The 13,787-nt window shown below is 41.3% G+C and overlaps 1 protein-coding gene across 2 annotated transcripts in view; it reads left to right on the top strand.

The window, feature by feature from the left end:
- The window catches only part of TBCK (TBC1 domain containing kinase), a 93,399-nt gene that overhangs the window by 14,941 nt on the left and 64,671 nt on the right, over window positions 1–13,787 (top strand). For both annotated transcript variants that reach the window (XM_060278487.1, XM_060278486.1), the window contains exons 4-5: window positions 11,448–11,562; window positions 13,551–13,624. In XM_060278487.1, the coding sequence (XP_060134470.1) occupies window positions 11,448–11,562; window positions 13,551–13,624 (189 nt within the window). The remainder of the gene's footprint in view (window positions 1–11,447; window positions 11,563–13,550; window positions 13,625–13,787) is intronic.

Below are 13,787 nucleotides of genomic sequence, written 5' to 3'. Positions count from 1 at the left end.
GGAGATCGGAGTCTGTGGAAAGTGAGCTCGTTTTGAGTAAAATTACAGGTTGTAGGGGTGACACAGATGAGTAGCTAATTCTAATAGAATTCTTTTGAAAAAACTGAATATGTGTCTCAGTAAAAGAAGGTTTAAGGAGGAAGGGGCATAGCTCAAAACGCAGTCTTTCTGAGTTAAAATACCTTTCTACAACACCTTTCTGGAACTAATTATTATGTTTTCATTCTTACAATATAAACATGATTTAAGTGTTGCTGCTACGGATGTAGAAAAGTACAAGCATTCTGAGCAAAGAAGCTGAAGAGCAAGGGAATATTAAAATAATGGAAAAGTATGGAAGTAGGTAATCAAGAAACTTTCTTTAAAAAACAACGGCAACTATTTGTCACAACCAAGTATAACAACATATATATATAGTAGGGTAAAGGTAAAGGAGCCCCTGACCATTAGGTCCAGTCGTGACCGACTCTGGGGTTGCGCGCTCATCTCGCATTATTGGCCGAGGGAGCTGGCGTATAGCTTCCAGGTCATGTGGCCAGCATGACTAAGCCACTTCTGGCAAACCAGAGCAGCACATAGAAACGCCATTTACCTTCCCGCTGTAGCGGTTCCTATTTATCTACCTGCATTTTGACGTGCTTTCGAACTGCTAGGTTGGCAGGAGCAGGGACCAAGCAACGGGAGCTCACCCCGTCACAGGGATTTGAACCACCGACCTTCTGATCAGCAACCCCTAGGCTCAGTGGTTTAACCCACAGCGCCACCTGGGACCTATATAGTAGGGTATATATGTTTATTTCCATTTTAATCCTTTCCCAGTAATTCATTTCCAAAATAGCAGTTATTGGTGTGAAGTCATGAAGCAAAAGAAATCCATTAGTCATGTCTTGTTTATGCACTATCCATATGCACTGCTTTTATTAATTAGTTTGAATTTTTAGTAAATATAAAATGGGAGCTGAAGCTGGTATGCAAAGCAATTCAATCTATAGCAGAAGGTGTTGATGTATCAATAAACGTTACCACTTCCTCTGAGCATCCTGGAGGTCATGTAAAATCACATTTTGTATTGCTGAACCAGGATTTTCATGCCCAAACCTTAGCCAGCTAACAGATTTTGTGACTGGGATCTGAAACCACAGTTTTTAGCTGGTTTACAAAGCATGTGGTAAGCCTCTGAATGCCAGTTACTGGGAATCAAAGGTAGAGAGAGTTGCTGTTAGGCTCATTCTTCCTGAATACTCATTTCCATCTCTCTCTGCCCCCAATAAAAATGGCATTCTGAGTCCCCTATCTTTTCAGTCCTCATTGATTGGGTTTGTTTTTTTGTATTTCTGCAAATATTGGGGTTCCCGCATACCTCTTGATGCTACCCTCTGTTTGTGGATGGTGCCGTTTTGGTAATACTGTATAAGGATCCTCACTCAGAGAATGAGTTTGCTGTTGAAATATGTGATGGTGATTCTTCAGAGCCTTGACAAACCTCTTGGAAAGCTGTTGCGCCATGAAAATGGAAGCGAGCTTGATGTTGAATGCTGAGCAGATAGGAAACAAAAGCAAGCAGATCTCGACCCCAGCTGGTTTGCTGCACACTTGGAAGCTTAAGCCACTGTGAGGCATTCAAACTACAGTTATGTATCACAAACCAAGATTTCACACCGTATTTGAGTCCAGCCATTATGCCCTTTATCATAAAGACTCTGGGGTTGCAGCGCTCATCTCACATTATTGGCTGATGGAGCCGGCGTACAGCTTCCAGGTCATGTGGCCAGCATGACAAATTAGAATATTGTCGAAAAGTGCATTTATTTCAGTAATGCAACTTAAAAGGTGAAACCAATATATGAGATAGATGCATGACATGCAAAGCAAGATATGTCAAGCCTTTATTTGTTGTAATTGTAATTATTTGTCGCTAGGTGGGTCAATTATAAATGGAATGTATTTAATGAAATGTAATAGCGATGTTTATTTTTGTTTATTTTTACAGAGTGTCAAATGCAAGCCATGTTTGTAAAACGACTGTTTTGGCGGATTTAACTTCAATTCACTGTTTTGGCAGGGTGTCAGATCCACCTGATATGATAAATATATGCTAAGAAGGCTTACAATAAGGAATGCACTTACTTTGGCTTCCGGTTGACCACGCCATCTTGCTCAGACGGGGGTCCGCACAGCGGAGCGGACCTCGGCGCTTCAGAGGTGGAGGGAATCGTTCCAGCGAAACGAAACCTCCTTAAAAGCCCCAAATCGTGCTTTTTGGGGACAGATTTTGCCTGGCGGCGCCAAAAGCGGGCTCTCTCCTCCCCGGATCGGCTTTGTTTAAGCCCCCGAGAGCGAGGAGGTGAACCGCGGCGGACAGGCTGACATTGCTGCTCTGAGAGTGCGAAGCTGCGAGTCTGGGAAGTGGAGGTGGCCAATTCTTCAAAGAACATTCAGCAAATGAATAGACTGTGAGTAATTTGGATTCTTTGGAATGTAAATTAAGGCAACAATTTGGACCTGGGAGAGAGGGGAAAAGAGGAAGCCACCCCCCCCCACGGTAACATAAGAGACAGTAAACAGAAACCCGAAGCCGTAAACAGAAGATTTTAACTTAAAAGGATTCCTCAAAGGCATCAAAGAGAATCTCCCCTAAATGCAGGGTAAAAGGGGAGAGAGACTGTTGTGATTGCCCTGCAGAAAGAAGTTAAGACTAAGAAAGACCTTTCTTTTTCTCGGGAGCCGGCAGCCCAGAAAACCCAGTGAGCTGACCAGGATTTATAGTTAAATTTTATTTCTATCTTTATCTCTGGACTTTTTGGGAATTTTTTTTTGGTTTATATGCTTTTGAAATGTGAGTTCGAACTTTATTTTTAAGAATGCAGCCAGCTTGTTAAAATGGAGTCGAGAAAATAGACTGCGATCATATTCCACCCCATGTGACAAGTTTTGACCTTGACAGGACTGAACTATGTCAACAAAAAGGTACCCGCCTGAGTTTCAGCGGACTGTTTTGACCTTAATGTGGGAAACAAGAATAGAACTATGTCAAGAGGAGACACAACGGCTAGTGTTACAGCAACAATTCCAGATTGTGATGACAGAATATGATTTCCTAGAAGATGAAGCTTTTGAAACTGAAGAAGATGAATGTGAGAATGACAATGATGACGACTGTGATGATTTAACACAAAATGAAGCCCATCACGAAAAAAATGATGATTTTACTCTACAAAAAGTTGGATGGAGTGCCTCCCCTTCGAGGGGGGCACGACTGGATTTACTGGAACTCCAGAATGACCACAGGGAAGAAGGAAAAATTAAGCAGAGAAGAGAAGAAGCTCAGGGGTCTGATATGGAGGCCTGGATGGCAAAAGACTGCAAACAGGGGGTGGGGTGAAGGGAAAGTGAAGTGGTGATTGTAAGGATGGGTTAATAGGACTATAACTGGACTGCTGACTATGGAACTTGCTGGATTGGAGGGGTGGAGCAGGTACTCGGGGGGAGTAAGGTTAGTTTGGGAATAGTTATAGGTTTAAAAAGTGAATTGATTCTGGAAAAAGGTGAAAATATGGAGGCCTATAGAGGGGTAAAAATTAGGCACGGGAAGAAAAAATGGGAGTTTGATTTCTCAGTGATTGGACAATAGGCGAAAATGATAATAGTTTAAAAGTGGTATAAGATATAAAGGTGTATGTTATAAAATATGAACTATGAAACTGTTGAAGATGATAAATAAGGGAGGAAAACCGGGGAAGGGTGGGAGGGTGGGGAAGCCCACAAAATATGGTTTAACAATTATGAATTTAACAATTATGATGAATTTTTTTTTTTGTCTTTTTTCCTTTTTGTCTTTTTTTTTTCCTCTTCTCTTTTTTCTCTTTTTCTCTTTTTGTATTTTCTTTTTTTTTGGTATGACAATAGATGGTTGGATGGATGAACTCCTGCGTACTGCCCTGGTTCACTGGAGCTCCCTGGTGGCAGGGGGGGGGCTTGGGGGGCAGGGGAGGGGGAGGAGGACAGAAACCCAATCATAAAATGGACCACTTCTGACTGATCACCTGCGTGGGATACTTCTGTGGCAGGGGAGGACCCATGGAGGGGGGTGGGAAGAAGGTGGAAAAGGTGTTTATGTATGTACCATCTTTTGTAATTTGTAAAAACCAATAAAAATTATGTTAAAAAAAAAAAAGGAATGCACTTACTTTGCCCCATGCTTACACACAGACGTGCACATAACATTCCCTCGGGCACGAATCACTTTTTCCCTCCTCCATCAGCATTCACTTGCTTGGGAGCTGATCAGAGCAGCCCTGCCGCTGAGAGTTTGATATATGTGTGTCCGTGTGCATTTGTGTGCATATGTCTGGGAAAGGAACTGGAAGCTCCCCCTTTGCCATATTTCTTTCATCTCTTTTTGGTAACAGATAATGTGCTGCTTCTGTGCTTTGAGCAGGACTCTTAACTTCTGATTGTGATTGTCTGATGACATTCTGTCTTGCACTGCTACCCATGACAATTACAGATAGAAGTTTCATGGTCATTCTCTGCCATTCTTTCTCTCCCCCACCTCTCAAACAATATTTCTGTGCTTTTGACTGACAGGGCCTTTGGTGTAGGGGACAACGGGAAGGGAAGGGCTTCAAAATAACTGAATAATTGAGATACTGTGAAAGATCAGATAGGAGAAAGATGGAGGTTGGTTTTGCCTATGGAACTGGTGCTAGGCTTTTGAACTGGGCTTTAAAATAGTGAGAAAATCCATCATCTCATCTTTGAAAGCGGTTTTTGGTTTGTCTTTTCCTGCTGAAGTCCTACACTAGATGTTCCTCTTCTCCTTTTCATTTTAATATTCATATCAAATTGAAGTTGACTTGTTAAAAAGAGGGGGGAGGACTTAAAAGTATTTTAATATGTTTCTACTCAATTATTGTCATCTGTTGAAATGGTGTGTTGAAACCCAGTGCATAATCCTGGCGGCCTGCTATGTCAGCATTTTTTCATGGCTTTACGTTTTATTAAATCAATATATCCCTTTTGGCCTTGCTATCAAGGAGGGGGCTGTAAGACAGATTTTGTGATTTGCACAAACTTAAGCTAGAAAACAGTACACAAGTTCACTATGCAATATTATTTATATTTTTAAGGGAAAAATAATAATGATGAAATTAATTAGTAATTTCCTGTCAGGAACTCTTTGGGGGGGAATACATTGAGAGGATAATGCTAATAATATGAATGGCTTGGTTTTTTAAAAGAATTGCAGCTGAAAAAGCACAAAGAAACCCAAAGACTTGCTTCCAAATATTTTAAATATCTGAAAGTGGCTCTAGAGGGCAATTTGTATTCTCCAAAGGTCTTTACTCTCCTGCATGAAAAAGGTGTGGGTTTTTTGTAACAGTCCTTGATAAATATCATTGTTGGTTTTAATTGGAAGATTGTATTACTTCTGTGGTGGTTGGTTTTGTACAAAGCATGATCAGGATCCAAAGGCTTGTGAGGCAAACGTCTTGCACAATTTCACATGTGTGAGAGTTGATGCAAGAAACTTACTGTATATTCCGGCGTATAAGACGACTGGGTGTATAAGACGACCCCCAACTTTTCTAGTTAAAATATAGAGTTTTGGATATACTCGCTGTATTAATAAAATGACCCGGCGTATAAGGCGACTCCCGACTTTTGAAAAGATTTTCCTGGGTTAAAAAGTAGTCTTATATGCAGGAATATACTGTACCTTAATGTAAAGCAACAGAACGAATAATTACCATGTTCGATCGTTAAGCTTGTGTATAAAAATTGGACCAAAATCTCTTTGTGGACCTCAGTTTTCCTTTCATGAGCCTGTATGTATTAATTTCATTTAAATAGAAATTTAAAATTGCTGTAGCTCAGAAGTAGGCCTCAGGGTCAATCCTTGACAACTCTAGTTAAGACTTATTATGAAGGACCCCCCCCCAACTAAAACCCTGGATAACAACTGCAAGTCATGGCCGACAGTACCGAGCTAGATGGACTAGTGGTCTAGCTCAGTATATAAGGCAGCTTCTTCATGCGCCATTGCCACCCATCCATGGAGGTAGGGATGGGGATGTATTTTGGAGCAATGGATGCAACCAGGGCCGTCTTAAGCATGTCAGGCGCCCTGGCCCCGTGCTGCAGAGATCGCTCTGGCGCCCCTGCCCCGTTTCTTGCCGCGGCTGGTGGGCGGGCGCCCCGCGCCCTGGCGCCCCGCGCCACCCAGCCTTCCCCTAGAGCCGGCCCTGGATGCAACTGCTACCTTTGTACAGTATGCTACATTCCAGCCACACAAAAGTCCCACTCCTTGCCCACGAATCATAATAACTGTTGGTGGATTTATCATCCATGAATTTGCTTAATCCTAATTTTATCTATCCTAGTTGTTTTTTTAAATTTTCACCCCACTTTCTCCCCTGTCATTTCCATTGTTTTTTTAAGGGCTATTTAACACAAAATAACAAAGGAACACGTGGCATCTTGAAAGGCTAACAATGGTTATGTCATAATAAAATTTGCTGTTGCGAGTCTCTTGGTTCTTTGTGCTGCAGAATCCCAGGTTCAATCCCTGGCAAGGGCTTGGGAGAAAAAAACCCAGGTTCAATCCCTGGCAAGGGCTTGGGGAAAAAACCTCAGGTTCAATCCCAAGCAAGGGCCTGGGAGAAAAACAACAACACAATTTTCACAGTGTAAGCAGTAATGATCACAGTAAGCAGTAAGCAGTAAGATGGACCAGGGCTCCATATATGATCCTCATAAAATTCCTTTCACAATTTCCAAACGCCATAAAATATAAGACCATAAAAAGATTTCTTCTGGATCTGACCAAAGACCCATTCAGCCCAGCATCCTGATCTCTCAGTGGCTAACTAGTTTCTTGTGGGAATCCTCCAAGAGGATTCTCCCAATTTTTGATTGCCAGCAACAAATTGGAAACAGGAGAATATATACAAAAGGCATAAAATTCTATATGAATGGTTTAAAAACTGTTTTTTAAAAATCATCAGTCAAGATGAAAATGAATGTGAAAGGCCTGAAAAAACAAAAAGGGTATTTGCCTGGCTCCGAAATTGACACCCACGTTTCGAATCTACATTGTGATGCCTTAAAATCTGGCTTTGGTGCGAGTTGTGAAAATGAATAGGTGTGGTAGTCAGTTGCAGCTGCGTGCAAATGAAGTGAGAGTCTGCAGTCTGAGAGTGTTTTATTCCATAATATATATATTAACCACAGTCTCCTTGATGAAGCATTCTGTTTATGGTGGCTAATAAAAATATTGAGGGAAACTCTGCAGGGTTTGCTTGTGGTATGTAATCAAATCAGGATGAGGTACATAACAGCTGGGCTAACCCTAAAGAATGTGCACTTAATAGAACAACTTGTGTTTTATTATCAGGGTGTTCATCAGTGGCAGAAGCTGCTGAAGCCTTAAGATCAGGCAGAGCATCTCTGCTGAACTCTGCAAAGTGTTCCGTTCTGATAATTTCTGCAACCTGAAGAGCAGATTATGGTGTGCTGGATATGCTAATGGTCATCCTTACCAGACTTCCTCTTTCACTGGAAGAGATAACAACTTCTTTATTTTTTATGAACATCTTCTGCAGATTCAAAGATACTTGCATTATGTAATATTCCACTCGTTCCAGTAGCTGGTTATATTTTGGAAAAACCTCTTTTCCCACACCAAGGAGATGGAATTCTTTGTTTAAAATGGATCTGTTTCAGTAACAGTGAATGGACACCACTGCTAAAGGAGAGTCACATCTGAAAAACTTGGCAGAATCAAACAGAAAATAATACACCTATCTTTTTAATTTGCCACCTTGATTATCATCAAAAAATTAATTCATCTATAAATAGAAATTGTTGTGAAATGAAAGCCATGGTCCAACAGGAGCCTCCAAGGCACTGGAGGTTGGACACATAGCTGGCCAGCTCTGTATTACACAGTTTATTCCCGATTTAACGAGGTTTCACCCTTGCGAATCTCCAGCTTAAAATTCTATTTGGATGCACTTTGGGTTTGGCCTTGGTTTAGCCATAAAGCTGGAAACAGAATCCGAAGAATAGATAAACACACAAGTGAGAAAGCTGTGCTTGTCTCTACAGCCATTTCCACAGCCAAACCCAACAGATGGTTCAAGAGAAAGAGAGAAAAGTGAATGCGAAGTTCTGGCTGTGTACGCTTGTCCCTCTTGCACACATCCATTTTTTGGAAACTGGTCAGAACTTGTAAAAAAAACACCTGTACATTCTGGCATACCAAAACAGACCGTTACAAGTTTACTGCACACTTACTACATGGAGGGAGACCTGCCATTTTATTATGGAGAGTTCACTTGCCACAGTTCAGTATACATCACCTTCTCCTTCAGACCCTTTCATCTTTGAACCTAATTCCAAGCCTCTTACTCTTTCCTTTTTCACAACCCCCTGTGCACTCATATTTCCCTTTTTCCCTTCCACCCTCCTCTTCACTTTTATCAACTCTTCCTTGTACATAGATCACTCTCATTTCCATGCCTTATCCTCTCTCCTATTGTGGAACCTACTTTGCGCGTACACACACACACACACACACCATTATCCCCTTCACTCCCTTTTTGTATGCATCTGCTCTGCAGTATTTATTTATCTAACAGAATTAGTATACTGTACTGCTTAATCATCCATTACCTCTAAACTGTCTGCACCGAACCTTAAAAATACTGAGCACTCAACCCCAAGGTTAGATTCTTAAGATGGAAGTTTCAGGTCACTTTCTTGTCTCTTGGTTTGGAATGGGGCAGAAATTTGATTAAGGTCACATTTACCTAATCTGCAGGCTCTGAAATTGTATGCAAACCAAAACGCAGCAATCCCTTGAAATTCCCTCTTCTCTGAACTTTGCAATGCAGTTCTCAGCCCTCGTGATGTGTACAAAAAAATGCATATGCTAGTGTAAATTGTTAATAAAGGTGCATACGTTTGTGAGAATAACATACCAAAAGGCACTCTTTTAGGGAAAATTGCTTTGCAAAATAATGTGCATATTAAGCAAAACTGTGTGCGTATAATATATTAGAACTCCACATGAAAATATTGGTGGATTTTCACCAGGACTTTAAAAAACACACCCCAAAACGATGTGGAAATCTGGGGAATTGAATTTAAGAATGGGGAAATGAGAAACGGAGAGATTTGTTCATCCTTGTAGTCCCTGCCACTCTTAATGGGCTTCTATTTGCATGCACTGAGAGGAAAAATGTAGGCTAACCTTTGGTATGAATTTCGAATGGTCAGAAGCATTAGGGATTCATTTAGCATTTCAGACTAAAAGCATTTTCCGAACAGCTGAGTGTCCCTGTTAAAGAAGATGAAAGCAAATTATATCCCTGCTGCTTCATTATGTAAATTTGGAGGAGGTTTTTTTATTAAAAAAAAATTCTATCTTCTGACCACCAGCTGCATGCAACATCACCAGCTTAGATTCTTCTTATAAGTTCGGTCTGTGTTAGTATTGTCTTGGGGACGGAAGGAGAGGTTGGTCTTTTCTTTAGTGTGTTCATCCAGCGTGCGTAATTATGAACTCTGAGGGGGATAATTAAAAAGTCCACATTTTTTTAAGTAAAGCGTCCATTGATGTATATGGGGCATTTTGTTCCAGAAGTAGTATGACTCTGCAGACATTTCTGCATTCAATTAGGGTTGTTTCATGTTTTGGAGTCTTGTGCAAACAAAAACAGTTAGACACATTTTTAAAAAAGGAAACTTCAGAGTCGTCCTGTCTGCTTATGTCATCCCATATTTTCCTGACAGTAATTACTGATAGAATTCTAAACTTAAGTATTCACAGGGAGCGGAATAGTATAAAAATGATGGTTTCTATCCCTCAGTTTGCAGAGGTATTAGCATGCATTAATTTTCACCTGTCCACGGAGGTCTTCGTTGCAAACCTAAGAGAGATGTTCATATTGCCTTCCCCACAGCAAAAGGAAATCCTCATGTAATGTGTTTATTACATTCTTTACTTTAATAGTTAATGCAATGGTTACAATTTAAACTGTGGGAGTATAGAGTTGGCTCTGTAAAGGGCTTAGCATTTAATCCTGAATTTCTGCTTTCGCATGCTCTGACTTTTATAGTGCAAAGATAATCAGAGGAGGCCCTCTAGTGTTTCAGTAAATTACAGCTTCTCACGTTCACATTTTTCTGATTCTCCACTCTGGAAATTGAACAAAAAATCCAGTGGATTTAAGACCCCTGGACCATACGACCCGACACCTACACTTAACTGTGTTTTGTTAAATATAACTCGGGCTGCAGTCCCATATACATTTACTTGAGTTTAAGCTACATTGAACTTCTTAGAACAGGCACGTCCAACAGGTAGATCGTGATCTACCGGTAGATCACTTGACGTCTGTGGTAGATCACTGGTAGATCACTGTTGTTGTTGTTTAGTCGTTTAGTCGTGTCCGACTCTTCGTGACCCCATGGACCATAGCACGCCAGGCACGCCTGTCTTGCACTGCCTCCCGCAGTTTGGTCAAACTCATGTTCGTAGCTTCGAGAACACTGTCCAACCATCTTGTCCTCTGTCGTCCCCTTCTCCTAGTAGATCACTGGCTCCCCTCAAAGAAGCTCAACAACTTTGACTCCCCTAAAAAAGCTAAACAACTTTGACCTGAACCCTTGAAAAACAGGCTTTCCTCCCTAAAAAAAGGTCAACAACCTGAACCCCCCAAAATGGGGTAGATCACTGCCTCTTTTTAACACTGTGAGTAGATCGCAGTCTCTTGGGAGTTGGCCACCCCTGTCTTAGAAGAAACATATAGTATTCTACTGCGAGTGGCAGGCCAACTGATATTTTTAACTTGAGTAAGGTGGCCAGGAGAGCAAGTTAACCTAATATTTATCTACAGATAAATAAATGACAAAATATGCAAATTTTGTATGCATTTCGTTTGAAAAAACACATTTTTGTGATCATATTGATATGTTCTTTAAGCTGAGGATTGTATTGCAACATATGCAGAAGTGCAAGAACTGAAGAATATGTTCTGATCTGTGTATTAGTCTGGGAAGTATGAATCGGATCTCTTCACTTACAAATGCCGACCAAACAAAATCCTTGTGCATCTCTAGCTCTGACTAGTTTCACCTCTGATACTGATGATGAAGTATCCAGGCCTGAGAATCCTCCATATGGTTGACCTCCTATGACACGTCTTCTTAAAGGATATGAAACTCATTTGAACCTATAAACAGCACCATTCTCTTGTGAACCCGGCGAACCCTCCTCTAGGCTTTTATTATGCTTTTCCGTCTACCTCTATCCTGCCTGCTTAATTTGGATAGTAACCTTTGGTTATGTGGGGAGAATGATGCGTGGCTAAGATCAGCTGGAAATATTGCTTCAGGCCAAAATAACTGAAACAGGCTATTTTCTTACTATTTCACTGCAGCCCGTTTAGGATTTCATGTATCGCCTATGAAATGCTGCAGGGCTTGCAGTACATGAACAAGCATGGGATAGTCCATCGTGCACTTTCACCTCACAACATCCTCATGGATCAAGAGGTAAGGCTAGAAGATTTTGTTTCTGCTTTCGGTACACATCCTCTGTCAACATCAATGTAATAAGAACTTCGTTTGGAATCATTTCGAAAGATAGCCTCTCTTAGAAAAGCAACATTTTGCATTTAAATGCAAGGTAAATTCGTACTTTCGTATTTTGCACGGTCTTGTGTATATGGCGCTCTTCCCCCACGTAAATGGAAGATGCACGTCTACCTTTAACTAAAATGGAACACGAATGCAGTGACTTCATTTGGATGTCATGAACCATTGTTTATTGTGACGGTAACAACCCTAGGTGAAATTCAGTTTTGCTTAGCAGGCTCATGGTTTTGCTCTTCCAGACAAACCCAAGCCATAAACCATCGTGGAAACCTTAGTTGTTTTGCTGAAACTGTTTTATTGCTGCTAATATAATATTTTTAGATGTTTTAGCATTTTAAAGATTTGTGGTTTTATGGTTTGTAATTATGCAGTGAATGAATTTTATGTTTGTAATAGTTTGTGGATCTTCTCGGGAGATTTAATCTCTGGTCTATAAATTCTGGAATAAATACACACATAAATAAATGGGAATTTAATTATCCAGGCTTCATGAACAATATTTTGATTTCACAAATTTGAGACTGCCTTTCCCACATATCCTAGCGTTCAACAGAAATAAATGTCTTCAGCTACACAGCTGGGAAACCTTGTCGAGAACGACAGCTCTTACATTTTCATCTTACAAGGGTGTTTTTTGAAAATCTTCTGCATTGGGCATAAATGTTTTGTCTACAAATGTTGGCAATTTGGGTAGAGGGAAAGCTGAAGCAAGACTGAAGAGTGTTCTGAAATACCACACTTAGGTCCAATTTGCACATAACACTGAAGCCACACCAAAACTTATCAAAAGCAAAGAAACGTGTTGGTTCCTGGACCAGAGATTGCAGCTGTAGTATGGTTCTGCACTATCCAGAGCTAAGCCATGGTCTGTCTTTGTGATATATCCTAACTTGATTTTGTGGTTTGCCTATGGGTTTGGATATAATGCTCAGCCAGCGGTGGGGGAACATTGGGCCCAGGAGCTGAAGGCCGCTTATCTGGACCGAGACACACCATAAGCCCAGGTTTGAATGCAACCACTAAGCATGGGTGGGGAATATTATCCCCGGGGACTAAATATGGTCCTCTAGACTTCTCTTTTTGACCTTTGCAACTCTTCAAATGCATGCTCCCACACCAGCCATGCTCTGAACCCTCCTCAATTGGTTTTGCTTGGCGAATGTGTCCTTAAACCATGAAAATGCTTTCTACTTGCCTGCATAGAAAGAGGTGTGTGTGTGTGTGTGTGTGTAACCCCTACCCCCCCCCAAAAAAAATCTTTGCATGGCTATACCTAGTAGCCTATTAGGTATAACCTGTATTTGTTTGACCAATACAGTTTGGGTGATGGTGATTGTCGCCTTCTGAACCAAGGTAAGCGTTATATCTATTGTTCACCCACTTTTGTATCTGGCCCTCCCTGGCACTGGCATGCACTGACTGCCTTACCCCGGTTGCCCACAAGGCAATGCAGGCCTTGGGCTGAAAGAGGTTCCCCCATGCTTAGGTCTAGGTAGGGAAGGGGCTTGCAGCTGTAATCTTTGGTCCGGGAACCTATTTGCCCTTCCATGCTAAGCCATGATTTGGCCCTAGGGCAGGCATCCCCAAACTGCGGCCCTCCAGATGTTTTGGCCTACAACGCCCATGAACCCTAGCTAACAGGACCAGTGGTCGGGGAAGATGGGAATTGTAGTCCAAAACATCTGGAGGGCCGAAGTTTGGGGATGCCTGGCCTAGGGCTACGTGCAGACAGAGTAATTGTATCTGGTAGTTTCTCGCCATCAGATTTTTGGCCATGGAAATTGTGAATTCAAACCTGAATGTCAATGCATTTTCGAACACAAAGCTTCCTACAAAGTAGAAACCCTTGTTAGGTTGATAATCAGTACATTTCCTCTTTTTAATAGGGTCATGCTAAACTGGCTAAATTCGGCCTGTACTACATGACAGCTTATGGTGCCGATGTTGATTTTCCTATAGGGTAAGTTTTACATTGTGACATTCTAGGAATCGTACATTGTGTGAACCTCTTTTTCTTTTTCTTCTTCTTTTTTGAGAATATCTCCTCGCACCTGACAAAGAAAAATCCTTACCTCCCCTACTCCCCCCAGTGCCATATTTACGTATAAGCTAAACAAGCTATA

This window comes from Zootoca vivipara, chromosome 9 (assembly GCF_963506605.1).
Source record: "Zootoca vivipara chromosome 9, rZooViv1.1, whole genome shotgun sequence".
Lineage (NCBI taxonomy): Eukaryota > Metazoa > Chordata > Lepidosauria > Squamata > Lacertidae > Zootoca > Zootoca vivipara.
Note: the sequence above shows the minus strand (reverse complement) of the source record. Positions and strands in the feature narration are given on the sequence as shown.